This window comes from Aethalodelphis obliquidens, unplaced genomic scaffold (assembly GCF_003676395.1).
Source record: "Aethalodelphis obliquidens isolate GAN/ISIS:26980383/991018 unplaced genomic scaffold, ASM367639v1 scaffold134, whole genome shotgun sequence".
NCBI classification, from domain to species: Eukaryota; Metazoa; Chordata; class Mammalia; order Artiodactyla; family Delphinidae; genus Aethalodelphis; species Aethalodelphis obliquidens.
Window position 1 is genome coordinate 983113 of NW_020838078.1, and position 23278 is coordinate 1006390.

Sequence of the window (23278 nt, forward strand, 5' to 3'; positions counted from 1 at the left end):
GGAGCAAAAGTGACATTTGGGTGGGGAGGGAGGAATGGATAATAACTGGTATGTTGGATATAAAGGCCCAGGGGTGAGAGTTAAGTAATATGAGGGCCTGTGATAAGAATTCAACCCATTTCAAGGACCACATGCCTGGAAGTAATTTAAGGAGTGTCTCTTTAAGGAGGCCCTTAAGATGCTCAGTGAGGCCAGCTGCCTGGGGGCAGTAACCTAGATGGACTTTCCAAAACTGCTATGTTGGAGAGCTCACTGTTGAGTCTCCCAAGAGGTAAAGTGGGTACGTAGGTCAGAGTTAATGTCTGGTGATCCGAAAAGAACAAGAATAAATTTGGTAAGGAAGGAGATTACATTGTTTTCAAGAGGAATGCCAGGTGGGGGTCACCAAGAGCAGTCCCATATCAGTGATTGTGACAGCATATGTAGAAGCCCCAGTAGAAGGACAGTGACCAGTGAAACCACATCTTGACAGATGAGGCTGGACATGGGATCTTGTGAGGGACGATTGCCCAGGTGTATTGGTGTAGGTGGTGTGTGAGGCTGTGCACATTTGCCCTTCCAACTTCCTCGTAGGGACCCTCAGCATCAATATGATGCCAAAAATGACACTTTTCCAATTGTAAGGCATTTAAATCCTGGCAGCAGAGTTATGTGCAATTGCAGAGCTGTTTAAATATCCCACCAGGAGCTGTGTAAATGTGTATCGAACCCTGTCAAAAGTGAAAGCAAAGTAGGCCTGGAATTTCCCCATGATGGGAACAGAACATGTTAGCTAGGTCAAGGTCACTCCTTGCACCAGTGTTATGTCCTCAATCAATTCTGCAGTATCAGGAATTGGAGTCTTAATCGGGGGAACTGGAGTATTGAAGTTTCGATAGTCAATGGCCAGGTGCCATACATTAGCGGTTGGCTTAGGTTTTAGCCAAAAGGGGCTACCGAAAGGGAAGATTATGGCTTAATGTCCCCAGTCTCAAGCACATTGATAATGACAGGGTGTAGACGTTCAGTGCCTTATTTAAGTTGGTACTGGGGGCGTTTGCCACCTTGATTGACGAGGAAGAGTCACTGGTGCCCAGCAGGAAGGCTAAGAACTTGTTCCATGTGGCATGGGGCCATGTTAACGCATCCATGCCTGTTATGGGGAAAGAATAAGCCCGGGGCAATCAGGAGAGGAAGCAGTTTGAGGTAAATGTCTCATTGGTTACATCCAAATGGGTCTGTACACCTTTGATTGTTTTACTGGCATGCCCTTTTGTGGGCTCCCCTTTTGTAAATTCAGAGGCACTGTCTGGAATGACAGTGACTTGGGCCCCACTGTCTAATAGGTCCTAAAAGACTGTACTTTAAGTGGAAGACAACTTTCCATTATTATTTTTATTAAGTTAAAATTCATGAAAATTGAAGTGTCCTGACTTTTAAGACCATATAAATGTAATTACTTTTGGCAAATGTATAAATCTGCAGTGCTGTGGTGGTGAACTAGCTCTCTAAACAATCACTGATGTGCTGTTTGTCAATGCCTATGGTGTAAATACTCTCACCACGTCCAGTTTCGAGCCACTGAGTATTGCTGAGTATGAAGTTGGGAGGGGATGTGCACTTGGCTCCTTTTAGCCATTAGTCCAACTCCAGCATGTGATTGGATGGGTGCAGCCAACACCCACACGAGATACAGAACATTTCCATCAGTTAAGCATGTTCCCTTATGGCCCCTTCGAGATAATCTCTATCTCCATAGATCACCCAGGTTCTGATTTCCAACACAATAAATTAGGTTTTCCTTTTCTTTAACTTTTTATAAATAAATTCATATGGTATGTTCTCTTAACTATCTGGATGTTTTTGTCAAAAATATTACTTTGTCATCTCTTAATTTTGCTGTTTTCTTAAATAGTTATGTGCCCCCAAAACCATACTTAGGTTTTTTTGTTTTTTAGAAAATGAAAAGTAATTTTTGTAAGACTTTCAATATCACAGTTTTAACATTTATGCTCTTAGTTGAAATACATTACATAATAATCCCCTATCATTAAAATTTGAGGGAGGGGCACTGGGTTAATATGTCTCCTGTCTAAATCATTATTCATGTGGGAATAATAAACTCCATAGATCTTGCCTCAAAAACATTGGTGGAGTCCAGATCCTTGAGTGCAAACATCATGCTCATCTTTGGTCTACAGACACTCATGAGTTCCTCATTTATACTGTATCTAGATTCCATTTGATTCCCTTCATCCAGGTTTCATATAAACAACACCAAAAATGAGGTGCTGTTATTCCCATTTTCTCTCAGATGAGTAAACTGAGCTGTAGGACACTTCAGTAACTTGCCCAGGTTACTAAGACACAGAGATGGTGTTAGCTTCCAATCCTCCACCGTATCCTGTCCCCAAATAACTTCCCTTTCTCTAAGCATAGTCTAATGTTTCTTCTGCCTCTTATGTAACAGTCTGGATAAATGGTACCATTATATAAAATATATATGTAAAAATATCTATCTATCTGGAGAGATGGGTGGGAGAGAGAGAGACAGAGAGTTAGTAAAAGAAAATATGACAACTCCAGTGATGAGGAATGTAGCTTAGGAGAAAATTTTCAAACTGCCCAGGACCAGCCTCAATGCCTCTTCTTTAGATCTGCCCCAACTGCCCTAGCCTGCTACTCTGCCTTTATTTTTTGTAGCATCTGCTTTCATTATTACAGAGTCTCAGAGAACATGATATCTGGCCAGATTCTCTCATTGTTTGGTTCTTTGGCTGACTGAAGCCCTAAAAAAGAAACTCTATTAAGAATAAGTGTCTCTCACAGACATAGAAAACAAACTTATGGTTACCAAAGGGGATAGTGGGGGCAGGGGGGAGATAAATTAGGAGTTTGGGATTAACATATACACACTACTATATATAAAATAAACAACTAAGACCTACTGTATAGCACAGGGAACCACACTCAATATCTTATAATAACTTATAATGGAAAAGAATATGAAAAAGAATATATAACTGAATCATTTTGCTGTATACCTGAAACTGACACAACATTGTAAATCAACTACACTTCAATTAAAAAAAATTTGTCGATATAACAAGAACAAAAACAAATGAGTGTCTCAAAGGAAGGGTCATGGTAAAATCTCACTGTATGCCCATCACCAGGTATTGCAGCACAGGTGGGACAGTTAAGAGCTTCTGGCTCCTTCAACAGATATCTGGAAATCTTCCAACTACGGGGAGTTTAACTGACCAAGGACCCCAACTGCTGTGCTCTGAAATCCATGATTGTGTTTATTTCAAAGCCATGCTTCCCATGGGCTGCTCCCAGCTAGTGACTGAATGTGACAAGGTCTACTTCTGAGAGATTAGGGGACTCCAGTGATGGCCAGCTGTGGCTTGAGGACTCCCGGATGGCCTTGCTGAGACTCCACTAGACTACACAGCAGGCCAGGATGATTCCATCCTACCTTCCTCCTCTCTCTCTGTCACCTTCAGTCAGACTTGGTCTGAAGTATCTCCCTGCCTTCCTGGACCTCTCTCCAACTTCTCTCATGGGAACTTACCCAAATAACATCCGTGCACACTTAATTCTGTTTTGGTGTCTGCTTCTCAGAGGACCCAGACTACCACCCCCTGTTAACCATTTGGATGGTATCTTTTTGGAAGGGTTGATGTTGGAAGAAATAAGGAAAGCCACAATGAATGAGTCTGAACCATTGCACCAGGAAGCAAAGAAGCATAGCAAAGAGAACACAAAATCTGAGGAACTGGGCAGAGTCCTGGCAGCAGAACAACTAACCCCTTGTTCAGAGGCAGATGAGATGGAAAGATAAGATCTGGAGCGTCTTTTATTCCCAGCAGTTCAGTGATGCTTGTCCTTACCTTTGTGACTTGCCCATCTACAGTGAACATGTGTGTGCTTTTCCCCAAGCAGCTTTTTTGTAGGAGACACCCCCACCCCCACACTGGTACACTCACTCCAGATCAAAGGGTAGGCAGAATGGGAGGGGCCAGTCAACTCAAGTGTTTGGGAATCAGACAAGCCAGATTCAAATCTTGGCTCCACAACTTTCTGGATGTAGTCCTGAGGTGGGCAAATTACTTAACTTCCCCATCATTAGCATTATATTCCATAGATATCAGGAAGAGTACTAGTACACTGGGTGTTATGAAAATCAGATCATGCTTATAGACTCCATTTGCACTTTGCCTACTACATGGTAAAAACTTATTCATGGTATATATTTTTATAAGAAAGACAGGTCATGCAAAGGTTTCTGGGTCAAGGCTTCTGGCCAGGCATCTTCCTTTTTTATCTGCTATCCATACATGAGAAATTAATTTTTTAATTTTATGACTATAGGATCCTAAATGTGACAATTAAGTCCATAGTGTTCATTGCTATTTAAATCTAGTTTATCCTTATTTCTTTTTAAATAAGTGACTGATTAAGATGTGTTAAAAATATCTACTAAGCTTGTGGATTCCTGTATTTCCCCTATTGGTTCTTTTGTCTTTGTATTTTCTGAGGCTATGTAATCACATGAATACAAATTTAATTTGCTTTTAACTTCCCAAAGCATTGAAATTTTCTCACCTTTTCTACTAACACCTTTGCCTTAAAATTAACTTTGATATAAATCTAGGAAATCTTTCCTCTGCATTACTTGTGTTTAATTTCCAATATTACAGTTTACTTTCTATTTTTCTTGCTTGTTCTATGTCAATTTTCTCTTCTTTCTTACCTTTTTATAAATTTATTATTTGTATTCTCCTTTTTTCACCTTTTAGCTACTATTTCATTATTTTTTAAAAAAAACATCTCATTGAGAATCAGGAGAATACAGAATATTGAGTATAAAGACCTGTGCATGAGTCACAGACTGAATTATCACATGGCAATAGTAGATAGTACCAAGCCTTATTAGTGAATGTGTGTCTACATCTGTGGGATCCCTGAGAGTCAGCTCTGTTGCCATAGTGACTAGTGATAATAGTCATTGCTGGGTCCTTACAATGAGAGTGTGCTGTATTTGGCTGAAACCGTTTAAACAATTTTTCTCGTGGAGTCTAATCAATCATATCTTTGCATCTTTTCTCCACACAACCCACACTCATAAAGGAACCAAATGTACTAACCACTGACATTCAATTTTCAGGTCTACATTTATTTTATTTTACATACATACCTATATATGTATACATTTTCTCCTGTGTTCATATTTAATTATATATATTTTACACACATGTATGTATATGTATGTATATCTATAGATACATTATTTTTAAAAAAAAAACTTATATTCTTTCACAAATGATTTCTCAGGAGACTTTTATGTACATATAATCAAACACACCAAATATAACTATATATATATAAGCAAAGACACTATATATAATTATTGCTGCCTTTACATACAAGTGATATAATTTCGTAAACTTCTGCACATTTAATTCCTGCTTACCACTATACATTTACAGGTCAGCCCATGCAAATTTCCTTCTGCTTTTTTGTTTGTTCACTTTTTAAATGTGACTTCATAATATTCCACTGTTTGTCTCTGCTATTTTTTAACCAGTTGCCTACTGTTGGATTTTTTAGGCATTTCCAATCTTATACTGTTATAACAAAGGCTGCAATTAACATCCTGGTATTTGAATTATTTCACATACATGTAGAATATACATGTAAGTCACATTTAAATAAATAGAATGACTGGTCAAGAAGTATGCATATGTAAATTTATGATTTGATAGTATCAAGTTTTCCTCTATGGAAAGTGTACCAATTACACTCCTACAAGCAATACATGAAGGTAACTATTTCCCCAACTGTCACCAGTGTGCTTTCAAATGTTTGTGTATTTGATAATTTGAAAGGAGAAAACTTAAACATTATTATTGGTGATGTTTAACAACTTTTCCTATCTTTAAATCTATTTGCAGTTTGTTTTCTGTGCAAGGTCTCATCATACTTTTATTAATTTCTTCATTATATTGTTTGTCTTTTGTTTTATTGGATCACTTTATAATGTATGGAAATAAGCATCTGCCCTGTTTTATGATTTCCTTTTTTTGGTAGGTTGATACTTTCTTCTGGTCTAGCTCATGTGAAATTTGTTAGGCTCATTTCAAGGTGGTCACATTTGTGAGGTAGTGCAGTGGTGAGAGGATGGGCCTTGGAATCACTTCATCATGGGCATATCTCTTAACCTCCCTACAAGGGGATAACACTATGACTTATCTTAGGATGGCTGGAAGGATTAAATGAGATAATGTATCTTAGAAAAGAAACTGGAACATAGTAAGCTCTGCACAGTTGCTACAGTTATTGTCAAAATTTCCTTTAAGACTTCTGTCAGTCATGTCATAGAAAGGCATTTTTGACTCTAGGACTTTAAAAGAAAAAAATCCTATGTCGTTTCTGTACATTTTTGGTTTCATATTTACATTTGAAACTTTGATGTAAGTAGAATTTACACTGTATATAAAGTATGATATTTGGAGCCAATGCATTAGTTTTAAAGGTGACTCCAGAGCTTATCCAACGATTTTTATTTAATAATTCAAGTTATTTTTGTTTTAATCTTTTTTCATAAATTCAATTCCTATATGTGTCTGTGTCCATTTCTGGACCTTTTTTATATACGTCTTTGATCTCACAATTAAAGTGCCAATACCTCACTTTTCACACTGCTGGCATATGATACTATGTTTTAGTATCTGGTAGGGTTTAATGGTTACTTATATTTCAATTCTAAAATATTCAAGCTGTACTGTTTTTTTTCCTTCATATGAACTTTCACAGACTTACCTATGTATGTACACATGTATGTGCTTATTTATTTAAGCTATATATGATCTATTTTTACTTGTCTTAGTCTGTTTGGGCCTGTTGAAATTGAAGAGGTGGCCCTGATTTCTGAATAGGCTTTGGGGTCATCTTCCCCTGTCTTGAAGAACAGAGCATGTTCAGAGCCAAACAGTTCTTATGGTCCTGCCTGTCAAATCCAGGAAGTCTGACAGGCTTCATTCTGTCTCATCTCTGCCCCCTTAGGTTCAAACTGGCATTGTTCCTGCTGGGGCAGCAGGTTAGGCTGGCGATACACACCCACACTAATCTCATCAACTGGTTGGTTTGCCACACCCCAAGTTTGCTCTTCTGAAGGAGCTTCCTTGTTTTTTTGTAATATGAACAGGCTGAGAATTTCCAAAATCTGTATATTGTTTCCCTTTTCCCTATCAATGCTGTCTTCATTTCTCTCTGCTCATATTTTACTATGAACAGTCAGGGGGAACCAAGCTACTCCTTCAACACTTTGGTAACAAATATCTTTGGCTAAATGTCCATTTCACTGCTCACAGGTTTTATTTGCCACTTCATAACAAGGGCTACATTTTCTGTTGTCAGTAACATATTCCTTATTTCTGCCTGAGATCTCATCAGAATGGCTATTACCATCCTTATTTCTACCAATATTCTGTATATGACTTTTTGTGTGTATTCCCTGTATATCTCTGCCTTCCTTTCTGAGCCCTCACCAGTTACTTTTAAAAGCCTCCACAGCAGTATCAATTTTTCTAGCAGGCACCTCAAGACTCTTCCAACCTCTACCTATTACCAGTTCCAAAACGACTTCCACATTTTTAGGTATTTGTTACAGAAGCACCCACTTCTCACTACCCCCCCATTTCTGTCTTTCTCAGTAGAGCCTACTATAGAATACCACGGACTGGGTGGCTTAAACAACAAGCCTTTATTTCTCACAGTTCTGGAGGTTGAAGTCGAGGTACCAGCAAGGTTGGGTTCTTGGTGAGGCTCTTTTCCTGGTTTGCGGACGGCCACGTTCTAGCTGTATCTTCATGTTGTGGTGAGAGAGTAACCATCTCTCTTATGTCTCTTCTTATTAAGGCACTAATCCCATTCTCGAGGAATGACCAAATTACCTCATGGTAATCGACCAAATTACCTCATGACCAAATTACCTCCAAATACCACCACATTGGGGATTAGGGGTTCAACATATGAATGGGGGGGCACAAACATTCAATCCAAAGGAGTAATTTATTAGGATTTTGTCAAGTACATAAATGAACTTAAAGAACTGACACATTAATATGATGATTTTTCCTATCAAATTCCATGGTATACATTTTCACTTCAAGTATTCTTTAAGAATAATTGCTTATCTTGTTAAAGTGTTTCTTTTCGTAGCTTTTTCAGATTTATTGTTACTTATTTCTATAGACTTTAAAGTACTGTTTCCATAGAAAATGTGTCCATTAAATTTTCTATATCTTTATATGTGAAACACATTAATTTTTGTTAGCATCTTACTGAATTTTTTTTAAGTTTTCCAGATAGTTTTGGATTTTCAACACAAAATATTATATTACCTCAGAGAGATAAATTTACATCCTTCTTTGAAAGTTTTGTATGCCTCATTTGTTTTATTTTGCATGCAACTGCACTGGTTATCAAAATAACACTAACTGGCAGTGCAGGGGTGGGGTCTACTTGTTTTTGCCTGATCACAGGAGCTAATTTTATGATTATATTCCTTTGCCTTATTAAAAGAATAAAAATGCTGAAATACTTTTTTTATTCTGGTTTTTACTAATTTTAAATTTTGTATTTTTCATGATAAATCATATTTCATATTATGAAATGATTTTCATAAATAAACCATATTTCAATAAATCACTTAATCATTTGTGTGTAAATGTGCATGTGTACTACACAGTACCATGAAATAATTTGGTATAAATTATGCATCATACAATGGAATATCATACAGCCATAAACAGGAAGGAAATCCTGCCATTTGCAACACCATGGATGATCCCTGAGGCATTATGCTATGTGAAATAAATTAGACAGAGAAAGACAAATGCTATATGATCTCATTCATAGGTGGAATCTGAAAAAAAAACAAACTCATAGAAAGAGGGAGGAGACTGGTGGCTGCCAGGATAGGGGAGTGGAAGGTGGGGGAAATGGATGACGGTCGTCAAAGGGTACAAATTTCCAGTTATAAGATAAATAGATTCCGGGGATGTAATGTACAGCATAGTGACTATAGTTAATACTACTGTATTGTATATTTTAAAGTGACTAAAACAGTTGATTTTAAAAGTTCTCACCACACACACACACAATTGTAACTATGTGAGGTGATGGATATTAACTAAACTTATTGTGGCAATCATTTTGCAATATATACATATATCAAATCATACATTTTACAACTTAAACTTACACAATTTTATGTCAATTATATCTCAGTAAAGCTGAAAAAAATAACAAAACAAAATAAAACCACATAAGTTGTCCTACTTTCCATTTTCCATTTGATAATAATTTCCAAATTGTGTAAAATGGCACTGAAATTATTTGTTCTTTAAAGGTTTATGAAAATCCCTGTTTTTAGGGGAAACTGTATTCTGTGAAATAATTTATTCATGTTAAATGGTAGGTTATATTTTGTGAAGCTACTGTTTAATTAATTACATGTGCCTAGAAAATTATCAATTTCTTTCAAATTTTGCAATTAATTGGCATCTGATTGAGTAATGTTCTTTCTTATGTTTCTTTAATAGAATCTCTCTTTGTGGTGAACCCCTATTAGGTGAATGTGTGTGCAACTGTGTATGGGCACTTTGTTTCTCTTTTTTCGTTTTCTTAAGTTGGATAATGGTTTATCTATTTTATAATTTTTTAAAAAATCAAATCAGTCTTAATATTTAAATTTTCTCTATTATTTATTGTTTTCATCTCCTTTGCTTTCTTTAGTTATATGCTTTTGTGACTGTGCATTTAAAAATTATAGATGTATACTATATACATGTACACATATACATATATAGTTAACATACCTCATACACCTGTATTGTACATAAAATTATATACATCATGAATTTAGTGTTTTTTCAGATATACAAAGATGCTAAAATCATTATTTCTTTCGATGTATTAAGATAAAAATATTTTCTCATGTTCTACCATCCTGTTACCTGGAATATAACCTACTCTTTCCTGATGTACTCTTCTTCTACTGTGCTATTTTTTTGTTAATTTTTCATTTGAGATTTTTTGACATCAATATTCACAAATGAGATTGGGCTCTAATTAACTTTGTATTGTACTGTATTGGAAACATTTTGATACCAATGTTAGGTGTCATTCATACGTTTTGTAAGTGTCCCCTTTCTTCTCTTCTCTGGAATGGTTTATATATATATCATTGCAATCTATTTCAAGCTTTTAGTAAATTTCTGGGACAAATGTCTTCTGTTCTTCTCTTTTTTGGGCAGTCAGGAACATAAGTACATTCCTGATAACTTTCTTTAATTTTTCATTAGCAATTGGTTTGGTTTGATTTACTTTGTATTTTAGATTGTTGTTTGGAAAATTACTTTGAAAAATTTAAATTCCTATCACATTTCCAAGTGCACTTGCCTCAGTGTAACAAGGGTTTATCTCCCATTTCTTTGGTGTCTTCTTTTCTCTGATTACTTCCTACTCATTGTTTCCTATTTTGTTTAATTGCACTTCTACCTTTATTTGTGATTACATTAGTGGTTTATCTGTATATCGATTTTTTTTAAAAAGCAGCTTTTTACATCTGCATTTTATGATCCACTAATTTTTGCTTTAATCTTTCTTAATTCTTTCTGCTTCCCAGTGTGTGTGTGTGTGTGTGTGTGTGTGTGTCTGAATGTTGTAGTTTCTTTAAAATTTACAGATTTGGATATCTATTTAATTATGTAATTTGTCTTTCTAGATACTATATATTAATATTAAGATTAGTTTTACTCTGAGCACAGATTCAGCACTATCCTATAGATTATGGTATATATAAATTTTCATTACCTTATTCTATCCTTCTGGAAGATTTTGAATTCACTCTTTCATCAAAATTTTTTTGAGAGAGATATTTAAAAGAATTTTCATGTGGTAGTGGTTTATTTTCTTGTATTGACATCAGAGAATGTTGCCTGTACTACTAATTTCTCATTTGAAAGTTTCACTGTGATCTAATACATAGTCAATTATTTTTTGTTAGTGATCAACACTGGAAAATGTGATATGCTATAATTTTTAATGGCAAAATTCTGACATGTATTAATTTATTTCTTTGCACTAGTGTTGGGTTATTTTCCAAACATCCCTTTTTCCATCCCCACCCAAACTTCATTCCACACTTAGGCTGTAGTTTAGCATTTGCTGTGGAAACAGAAACCACACCCCCGTGATGTTCACAAAAGTGAAAAATGGAACACCATATAGACATAATTATGAACTGGAAATCTCTGCCTTTAAGTCACTGATATTCAGTAAACGGATTTAGTGAAGGAGTACTAGGTAAATTTTTAGCATATTTGTAAGTCTTTACATCCACCGAATTTAGATACATGAAGAATAAGAAAATCAGATTTGCTTCACCCAGGCATTCTTTGTCTGGTTAGAATGACACTCTATATATGGCACGAGCCCCAGGGTCTGAATACATGAGTCTCCTGGAGGAGGGGCAGCATACATTCTGAATCACTCACAGAGCAAAGCTTTGTATGGCAAGGGCTCCTTTGTTCCTGACTGCAGCGGGGGTGGCTCAGCTGTCCTTATGGGCAGGCCCTTCGGACACTTCACCCAGCTTTGGATGTACTGACATCCCTGTTATTCGATCTCTCTCTGAATGAGCTGATGAGGGAAAAGGGAATCCCATTTTTTAAAAATATCATCTTACTTATTTTCCTCATGTAGGCATCTGTCACAAATAATATGATTTGTTTTTTTCTTGTTTGTTATATTTTCAGGAATTGAATAGCACATTTTTAGTTTTAACTGACTTTTGCCAAAAAAAATTGCTTGGTCTTTTTGAAATTATGAACATAAAGGTAATGTTCCTACTTCCTAAGAAAATAATCATAAAATAATAATGTTACCTTAACACAAGTTCCAAAGTTTCCCAAAGAGAAAAACTTGGTGGAGTTTTAATTCTTGTGCAAGCTTTTCTCAGTTTTACAAACACACATAAATACCACTTTTATACATGCTGTTTTAAAAATACCACCTATGTTTCAAGCTTTGTCCAGGTTATATTTGATCCTCACAACAACCCTGCAAAATAGGTGGTGTTATACCCATTTCTCATATAAAGAAACTGAGGTATAGGAAACTTAAATAACTTGCTCCTGACTGCAGGGCTGGTAAGAAGCAGAGTTGGGATTCTAGTCATCCTTTGTCTGTCTCCCAAACCATTTTATCTTCTATACACCCTTGTCACACACTATCTCCCGATCTTGATTGTTTGGTTCAAGATACTATTTGAATAGAAATGTGATATTTCACAACATTAGGTAGTGCATATTAGGACAAACTTTTCAAAGCTTTCTGTGCTTGGTTTAAAATGCCGTCCTTGACAGCATCGCCACCACTCAGTGCTCATGTTTTGAGCCTCTGGTGTCAGTGTGGTCTTTGAGAGTGCCCCATCTGGTCCTATTCTTTGGTTGTTTGGTTATCTAAGCCCCCTTTCCCCTGCATGACTAGGGAAGCCTGGGGGTAGAAATATGTTTGGATTTCATTTGGATTCACTCACCCTACATGCCAGCAACAGCCAGGCATCCGGGGCCTCTTGACTGATGAATTATTTGGATATCAAGAATCTAGAGGGGAAGGACCCCAGTGAAACAGGCTGATACTTACCCACAGAATCAGGAATCATGTAAGAAGGGAGAGGCAGTGTACCAATATGGGCAGCTGAGGCACATTCTGAGCAGTGGACTAAGAAATACTGAGTCTGGCAGCCCACAGATAAAGTGCCAGGGCTCCCACATTCTGTAGCTTATTTATGCCCATCTCTGTCCCACCCAGCTGAACCTCCATATGTAAATATTGCACATGTGTTTCCAGTACCTATATTCAGTGGGTCCACCTGCTCTCAGTTATACACGTGGGGCAAGGGGCAGCATGCTGCCTATGCTCTGGAAATATACTACCTGAGGTCCATTCGCTGTTCCACTAGTTCATGCCTACGGGTCAGGGCTATATGGGCAAGTCATTTAACCCCTCTATCTTATTTATCTCATCATGACGGTGCTAAAAATTATAGCAAGTACCTCATAAGGTGGTCTTGAGAATTAAATCAGTGTTTTGAAGAGTATAAATGCTGTAAATGCACCCTGTCTTTGTTGCACAGTCAGGGAAGTCTGTATCTCCTGTGACTTATGCCCCTAGGATACTTTCAGCTATCTTAGCCAGGAGGAGAGCTTTCTGCAGTTGATATACAGCATTTTATACAGGTCAATTAGGTAAACTATTAAAATTGTGCTATTCAACTCACATTTTTTCTTTCTTTGCTTGTTCAGTTACTGAGAAGAGGTATTCAAATTGTCTACCAAGATTCTGTAGTTTTCTTATCAATTATTTATTTGTATATCTAATCTTATGGTACCAAACTTAAAATTGGAATAGTTTTATCTTCCTGGTAAATTATAACTTCATGTTTATATATCGTCTTTATTTATCTCCAGCCATGTATTTATCCTTAATGTGAACTCCATCTGTGCTCAAAAGTCACAGCACCTCTGATTAATTTTTCATCCTTTACTTATAATGTTTCTGTATTCTTCTATTGTAGGTGTGTCTTTTAAACAGCATATAGTTTCATTTTAATTTTAATCAAGTCTCCTAATCTTTGAGTTTTAGTTTTTAAACCAATTCCATTTAATATAATTACGGTGTATTTGTGTTTTAAACTTTCCAAATCACTATTGCATTTAGCTTTTGTCACTTTCTATATTTCATTTATTATCTTTCTATTCTTGCATTCTGACTGATTTCAAAAGGTTTATTGTTCTTTATCTTTTAAAATCTTGTCACTTTTATGTTGAAAACTTTTGTCAAAAGCCCCTTCTTTGGAATGTCTAGAGATGACACAAAATATTGAACACAAAGAACTGTGTATCTGAGTCCAGGACTGTGCTGTTATAAAGATCAATGAGACGGTGGCTGAACTGCACGGGAATTCACATTTCTGTACTAATAACAGCAATGAGCTATTAATGCCATCACAGGAATTACCAATGTCGTATTTTGTAAATGTCTACCACATTTGGATAGAGCCACTCAAATAGCTGTTTTCATTAGATGCTAATCACTGAAGCTGTGAAAGGGACAGAATGATTATTCATGTACCTCACACTCACACAACACCAAATCCTATCAGCCTTTGACCTTCAGCTTCCAGCTCTGTATTTATTTTATTAAATAAACATTATATTATGGTATACACCTTTTAAATATATTTTCAAATACATAACTTTCATACACATTAATATGCATATGTATGTATATATAGAATTCTTAAATATATACTTCCAAATATAAATAATTTCACATCAAGCTAAACAGGATAAAAACATGTAAACATATGCACCTGGTTCTGGTCAAGTAAAACACAAAACCACAAGGTAACCACAAGTTAAAGAGTGCACTTGAAGGGGAACAGGGGAAGGAACAGACGTGTAAACAACAGAGATGCTGAAGCTGCACCACAAAGCCCCACGAGGGTCCATTTCTTAAGACTGAAGTAGCAAAAAGCTCCTTGTTCAGTTAAGACTTCTCCTTTCACCCTGTCACATTTATTCTTGAGGGGCTTCAAAATGAGTGTGGAAATTCTGTAAACACTAGACTAGAACTGAGTCAATCCTGTTGAAAACAGAGATGACAAAGTAAACCATAAACTGACAGTCATATTAATTTCTCCAAACAGTAACTTTAAGGACGTTTTGTTACTTTTTAACACAGTGAAACACCATAATCCTGGGGAGCAAGAAATGGGAATGGGCAAGAAAACAGTGATGGATGCTCTATACAAATGGTTTCAGCAGCCCCTGTAAGTGACAGATGTGTCTATAAACAAAACACAGGCAAGAGCAGATGACAGAGCTTCAGCACACCAGACAACATGCCACAGCATAATGCCACAGATTCAAATTGAAATATTCTTCCAGCTCACAATGACGCAAGTCCCATAGGGCCTCTGTGAAGGGGAGCTCACTAGCTCCCAGTGAAAGAAAACACTTACACAACAGATTGGCCAGCCAAAGCATGACAAGCTCTTTTTTACTGCTTTTAAAGGGCATGCTGCCCTCTCCCACCTGCAGAGGCTCGAAACGTTGACCGCGGCAAGTACCGGACGCCTCAGCACCCTGCCTCTGAGGCTCCTCTCCCTGGCCCTCAGGGAACGCATGTCTGTAAAAACAGTTCTCTCCAAATGGGCAGACCCTGCCTCGAGCAAAATACCTGCAGGTCTTGTGGCTCATTGCCTCCAAGTACTGCTGAATAAGTTTCTGCTTCTCTTCCTCCTCCTCCACCCAGAATTCACTGGGAATGACAAAGGTGGAGATGACCCTGCACTGCGGGCAGGACTTGACGACCCTGCTCCCAAACTGTCTGGCACTCCTCCACCTGCGGATACACTTAAGACAGTAGGTGTGGTTGCAGCTGGAGAGAATGCCAAAGCGGCAATCATTCAGGTTGGCTTTCTCATAGACAACCTCCATGCAGATGCCACACACTTTGTCCGCACTGCGCTGCACAGCAAACGAGAGCTCCATATTCTTCTCGTGTGCTTCAATGCAGGCCTTTACATGGTCTGCCCTCTGGGCACCGTCCACAGGGTGCAAGACCTGCAGCCCACACATATCACATATATCTCCGTGGAGATAGATACAACTCTGCCCACGAAAGCACTGCCCCACGATAGCATCGCGGCAAAGCTGCTTCCCCATGCCCAAGGCAATCTGCTCCCTCTCAGTCACCGAGCTCTGCAGAGGAGCCTCGGAGACAGAAGGGGCCAGGCGGCCCCGGTAGGGTTGCCCCGGAACAAACTCAAAGGCACCCTCCCAGCCTTCTGCACCTGCTCCTCCGGCAGCTTCAAGGCCTGCATTGTCTGTCTGAGCTTCAAAGAAACCCCTTTCAGCAGCCGAGCCAATCAGAGGCAAGGAGCGTGAGGACGCAGCAGGGGGGGCTTCCGCCACTTCCTGAGGCAGGGGCTCCATTTGCGCAGCCGTGCTGGGGCCACTGTCTGCAGAGGCCTGGGGCAACAAACCGTGGCCTTCGCTGGCCACCTGCCGGCCCGAGAGATCGTGGGAGTATCGGCAGTTCTCCCCCTCCTTGCACAGCCCATGCAGATAATACCTGCAGACGACTTGCTTTGTCCAGCTGCCGCTGCTCCGGCCTTGCAGCCATCTGGGCCTAGCCCCTCCCCATGAGGCCTGGGCGGGCCTCAGACGTGACGGGCGGAAGGGGGCCGGGCCTGGAGCCGAAGACCACCGGGAGGCTGGGCGCACCGGGACGCTGGGCCGGGGGACGCCCTCCCCCGCTGCCTCGGCACCCCCAGAGGCCCCAGCTGCCTCGTGGGGCTCTGTGGGAGCTGCAGGCTCTTCCATGGCAGATTCTTGTCCCCCAGATGGTGCCGGAACTTCCCTGGTATCTCTTCCTTTCGGGCTTGAGGCCCGGAGGCCGCCAGCCAGCTCCTGGGCTCCTCCCTAGAAGATGTGCATCTTTTTTCCCTCTCCCCCGCTCCCTGCTTCCTGTGCCTGTGTTCCTACTTCCTTCTCTGGGCAGGCGCGGCGGACACTTCCTGTGCGGGCAACGTCAGTCGTCCACCGGGTCGGCGCGCGGTCGGTCCGGCAGGAATGGTGACCGGCTTCCTCCTGTGTTCGCAGCCGGCATCGCGGCCCGCTCTCCGCTCCGGCGCTGTCCCTGCTCTGCTGCGCTAGGCCCCTCGCCGTTCCGCGGCTCTTCTGAGCGAAGGAAGCACAGCCGTTTGAGGTTTTTAATGTAATCTGTTCCAGTGTTCTTTCATACGCATTGATTTCGTTGCTTTTTCATAATGTCTATTGAAAGCATCATAATCCTCGCGTTTTTTTATTGCTCCCGTGTAAAATTCATCTTATTTCTGAACCATCTCACACATTTTATAAAGGCTTTGTCTGTTCACTCCGTTTTATGTCTGTGGGTCTTATTTTTTAAATTATTTTTATTTCTGGGTTTCTTGACTGTCACTGCTGGAAGCCTTATTTATTTAGTTGTGTTGACAAGACCTGATTCCTTCTGCTCTTTGTTTTCTGGAAATTCTTACGGGCTTAGGTTGGAAAGGCTTTTCGCCAGTGAGGCATGAGCAGGGTTCTGATCTGAGGCCACTTTAGCGCCTTTCAGCTCTTAGGTTATTGTGGATTGCAGGGCTCCCCTCCCACTGTGCAGAAGCTGCAGACTTCATTGGTCCTGATGCTGGCCTAATAAGCCACTGTCCCCTTTGTGTCCCCTTTGGCTTTTATTTTCTCTTTCTGGTTAACTCACAGTGGCTCTTTGTTTCCCTTTCTTTTTTTCACCCAGTTTTGTACGGTATTGTGCTGGGCCAGCCTTTCATAGTATATTCTCTACCCTTCTGCCCATGAGTGGTGCTTTTTAATTTCCACGCCTGAGCTGTCATTTTGCAGATATATGTTATTAGATTAGTAAAAAAAAAATTATTTTCCTAAATATAAAGAGTACTTATGGATGTATACTGAATTTTGTCATGTAGTTTTCTGCATTTCTTAAGAGCTGATCACGTTATTTTCTCTTTATTGTGTTATTGCGGTTATTTGCACTGACAGATTTTTCAAATGTTTAACTTACCGTTTTTTTCCAAGAATAAAGCTTTCTGGTATGATTTATTATCATTTTATATATTATTGGATTCTGTTTGCTTAAACAAGTTTCGTAGAGGGAATTTTATGGGCCAAATTTATATTTTAAAATGGAAGAAAGTATGAATATAGCAGAGAAATTACATTGAAGTAAATAATAGAGATAAGAAATTAAAGAAAAACAAACATGAAGTAGGGGGAATTAATCAAAATCCTTTGAAAGGATTATTGAACCTGATAAATTTCTCGTGAAATTTATCAAGAAAAAATGAAGGCTCAAATAACCAAGATCAGAAATTTAAAAAGTAGTATCACTACATTAATAACAGATATTAAAAATCATGTGAGGATATCAGATACAAGGTTAGGCCATTAAATTTGAAAATCTGTGTGAAATGGTCATATTTCTAGAAACATATTTATTAATAAAAATGACAGGACCAGAAATAAAGAACGTAAGTATTGATCTGTTAGATAAATTAAATCTGTAATTAAAAATAATTCCATAAATGAAAGCTTTTAAGGTTTTCCATCTGAAATAAATAGAAAGACAAAACGGTCTATATGTGTTATTGCAAGTCCTAGCCAGTACAATAGGCAAACAAAGAAATAGAAGATGTTAGAATCGCAAAGGAATTATTAATGGAAGACAGCAGAAAATTAAGAATAATTTACTGATAAACTATTAGACTTAAACACATTTAGCAAGGACAATGAATGGTATTGCAATACACAATCATTTGTATTTATATGTATATATTCATGTATACAATCAATGATACATAGACATTTAGAATTCATAACATTTATAACATTAAAAGTTAACTATCCTGGGAATTAAAGTTCTAAAACATTAAAATCATTTTATTTCTGAAAACCTAAAGAAATTGAGGTTTATTCTGATCATGCAGTAGAAGGCTCAGTATTTTCAGAAGGTAAACTTTTCCTCATTAGATAAATCATGCGAGAATGTTGCTGTTTTCCACTGCGAATCTAGGAAATCTTGGTGATGTTATGTTTTCCTCCTTTATATTGAGTTTTGTATTTTGGATGCCAACTCTTTCAAAGTTTGGCTCACTTGCATTCTTTTTTCTCCTCTAAATTCATTGGTTAATGAATATTCCTTTGATAGCCCCCCAAATTTTTACAGAAAATGGCTTGAAACAGATATTGGGCTTATATACCAGGCTCTCCACAAATTCACAAACATAAAAATCCTGAATATAAATCTAATATTTGTTTAATGGTAGTATGTTCTCAGCACCATGTCTAAATTAATTCGATTGACGTTTTACAGACCAGCACCACCAGATAGGATGTTCCATGATGATTTTTTATGTGTTGTTCTGCACAGTAGTCATTAGCTCACATGGCTCTTGAGCACTTGAAATGTGGCTGAGTAGTAGCTACTGTTGGACAGCAAAATTCCAGATAGTATCTGACCATCTTTCTCCTCAAACATGAAGAAATGGAGAAAAATAATATTTTCTAACCTACCCAGCTATGCAGCTGGCGTGGGACAGTATTTGCTTTCAGATCCCCGCCTGTGTGGCTCCCAATCATGTTTGTGTCCTGCCATCTCACAGTGAAGCACATCTCGTTTTACAATGACATATTCCGTGCTCACTATTAGAAACTAAAATTGTACCCCATGATTTTAAATATCATCTGAGATTGAATAACTGGAAATATTAGGCAATGCATCTTGAGAGAAATAATCAAATATTTTCCATCCCAGTCAAATCTCTATCCTCAGAGAATTTTCTCTGACCATCATACTTCAAAATCTTATCCTGATTTTTTTAAAATGTGAGCACTGATGTTGCTTTCACACAACTCTGAGAATACACATCTGATCCTGTCTCCAGTTATTTGGCTCAGCTGAGCCCTCTTTTCCCAAAAAACCACTGAGGGCCGCCAGGTCTGGGACCCGGCTGAGACCAATTTGTGTACACAGTGGTGTGCAGGATAGCAGGAGATCTCCTGGATGGTCAGCATTGTGTCCAAGTGGAACAAAGGGAAGTAGTGTTCCACCTGAGCAGGCTGGGCTGAGAACCTGGTTACCAGGGAACAGATGACAAGGGGGAGGTGGCTGACAGAGCTGAGACACAGTCCAGGCAGTGTAACAGAAGCCTGACAGGCAGGAGACTAGTTATGAGGTGGACTATGGCCATGGGTGGAAAAGAACCAGAGATGCCCACAGTCTTTTATTCTAAACATCTCAGGCCTGCTGGGCCCAGCCCCAAGTGGCTCATGTGTCCATATTTAAAGGAGACACATTTGTCTCCAAGCAGTTTCCTCCAGCACACACACCTACTTCAGGTCTGACATTTAGGCATTACTGGGGGGGGGGTGGAGGGCGAATTAAAAGCAATTGTCTAGAATAAGGCATCAGGGGTTCAAATCCAGGATGCACTGCTCTCTGAGGAATTCATCTTGGGCAAATTAATCACTCTTTTATCTCATCTGGCAAACAACAAGAGCCACCACCAATAATAAGAGTGATCAACTCACAGGTTTGTTGCAATAAATGAAATAATTATTATAAAATTATTGGAACAGTGCCTGTTACAAGGACAATATTTGAGATAAAATTCTTTTGTATTTTAGAATCACTGTGACTAGAGTGACCGTGTCAAGCTCCATTTTGTGCTGTCTGGATACAGCAGTAATATGTCTATAGGATCCCTGCAAGTTCCTGGCATATAAGAGATAGGGAATAAGTACTTATTTTCTTATACTGATGGACAAACTGATTTTTATTTTGAAATTTACAGAGGCATTTTTCTCCAACTCCAGTTCAGAAGTCCAAACTCACCAAATTCCATACATTAATTATGTGCAGTTTTTTGTATATCAATTATACCTCAAGAAAGCTGTAAATAACTCAAAACCAGGCACAATTAAATATATTATCACAAAAAGAATTTCAGTTTTAGGTACCTTTGTGCAGCACTTTTTGTCCCCACATCATTTGTAATTGCATGGGTGTCTGCATGGGACAGGAGTCCTCTAGGCTTATCCTAGGAGAGGGAAGGCTGTTTTGAAAAATCTAGTCACCATGAGTGAACAACTTGATAAAAAGAAATATACTCAAAGATGTCTTTCTAATTCCATATTTTAATATGGACATAAAAAGGTATAAATTATCTTAAAGCCATTCAAATACAGTATCACAAAACTCTGATTATGAAAATTACACTGAGCTATCTATATTGGATTCAAACACAGAAAATTTCAAGAAATATTCTGAAAGCTTTTCTGTAAGTGCCAAGAATTAAGCTATGTGTATACTGTAGTGTGGTTAACAGAATTTATTCATATTCATTTATTTTACAGACCTAAAACATACTTAAATTTTAATTTCTAGCCATAACCCAGATTAAATAGTTTTTATAAGGCTGATAGCTCCATGCAGAACCATGATAGAAACTGGATAAATATGAAAAGTAAATGCTTGAAAGACTTAGAAAATAGCTAATATGGTGAGAGTTCAAGGGGCATTAAATAACCTAAATCACCTATGAGTTATAGAAGAAATCACAAAGAAAATGAAAAATATTTCAACTGACAACGAAAATATGACTTATGAAAACACTTAGGATACACCTACAGCCATGCATAGAGGCACAATGTATAGCCTTAAATATATTCATAAGGAAGGAAGATACTTTGCTTCCAGGTGGTAGGAAAAGAAAGATGAACAGAGATGGAAGGGGAATGTCACGTGATGATGCTGGAGTCCTACTGCCTCTTCCCCTTTAGAAGAGGACATAGATGCTATGCCAGGTGTACACTCAGACCTGAATGCTGTGGCCACAGGGAAAAAAGGACAGAATCTGAATCTTCGTTCCTTGAAGAAGGAGTGATTTTTATATTTTAAAACATAAATATACTCATATAGTTTTCCATGTTATTTGCCCTGTTTCTTTCCTCCTCCAAAACATTCAGGCAATTATTAAAGAGAATTGTGAGCAATCACGCACGACTGACCGGACAAATGTTGGTTTCCCACAAGAACGTTATAAAGTGCATTAATATTTATGGCTACTAGAGGGTGTGGATGTAATTGATTGAATAAGCAAAGGGGGGGAAAACCCAGTAAAGTGATAGATTGTGATACGCTATTAATACTGCTGATCTAACTGTGTAATAAAAACACTACATTCACCAAATCTAGTCTGTGAAAATTGCACACCAGACACTTATTACAATTTACATATTGGGCCTAATGATGTCTAATAATTTCAAAGGATTGAAATAATTCAGAGTATATTCTCCGACCCCAGACTGAAATTGAGCCAGAAATCAATAAAAAAAATTAGAAAAATAATTTATAGGTCGGGATATTAATAATTATATTTCTAAATCACCCACAGGTCAATGAAAAAAATCACAAAAGCAATCAGAAAATACTATGCTTTGAATAATAATGAGTTTGCTTATATAAAAGTTTGTGCGCTGGGTGGAAAGCAATGCTTGCAGAAAATTTTGTAGCTTGAAATGAATATATTAGAAAGTGAGAAAGTAATATTATTTCTGATACAATCACTAAATTTGGGTAATTACAAATGTACATTACATTACAAAATTGACAACAAATTTAGCCAAAAGAATATATGTGGAAGGAAATAACAAAAATAAGAACAGAAATTAATAAAAGAAAGCAAACATATAACAAGTAGAATAGCCAGAGGCTCGTTCTTTAGTAGGATTAATAATTCAGGTAAACTTCTAGTATGTTTCACTGAAAAAAGAAAATGGAGATTTCTCAACTAACCAATATCAAGAATGAAAAATGTAGTTGAAATGTTTAACTTCCTAGAAAATACAAATTATCATAAATAAAATGGAAGTAAATGGGAAATATAAATAGCCTTCTAGCCTTTAAAAGAAATTAATTATAAATAAACACCTTCTTAAAAAGAAAACTGCAGGCGCAGATAGATTCACAATAAATTCTATTAAGTATGTAAGAAGGATCATTACAGACACATGGTGCTCATAAACGTTGATGCAAATTTCAGGAAAATTGAAAAATGAAGTCCAATGATCTATAAAAGGGTTATACATAACAAAACCAAAAAGGGTTTGTTCTCATAATGTAAGGTAATATCAATATTTGAAAATCAATTGAAAAACAACAAACTTATGCATGTAGAAAACAGATTAGTGGTTGCCAGAGGCAGGGATGGGGCTGAGTGAAATGGGTGAAAGTGGCCAAAAGGTACAAACTTCCAGTTCTAAAATAAATAAGTCCTGGGATGTAATGTACAGCGTGGTGACTATAGCTAATAATACTGTATTGTGTGTTGAAAGTCACTTAGAGAGTAGATCTTAAAAGTTCTCATCACAAGAAAAACATTGTAACTGTGTGGTGATGGATGTTGTAACTAGACTCATAGTGGTGATCATTTCACAACATATACAAATATCAAATCATTTGATTGTACACCTGTAACTAATATAATGGTTTAAATGGTGCATATATCAATAAAAAATAAAACGAAAGAGCTGATTTATACGCACACACAACACACACACACACACAAGGGTGTTTCTCAGAACACTAATTGTAAGCTGCA

At 37.8% G+C, this 23278-nt stretch overlaps 1 protein-coding gene across 1 annotated transcript; it reads right to left on the bottom strand.

Moving 5' to 3' along the window:
* Positions 1-9271: 9271 nt before the first annotated feature.
* On the bottom strand, positions 9272-17705 carry MKRN3 (makorin ring finger protein 3). The gene has a single exon (XM_027099613.1). It carries the CDS (start codon positions 16446-16448, stop codon positions 14946-14948), a length of 1503 nt encoding a protein of 500 aa, XP_026955414.1. The 5' UTR covers positions 16449-17705; the 3' UTR covers positions 9272-14945.
* Positions 17706-23278: the final 5573 nt, after the last annotated feature.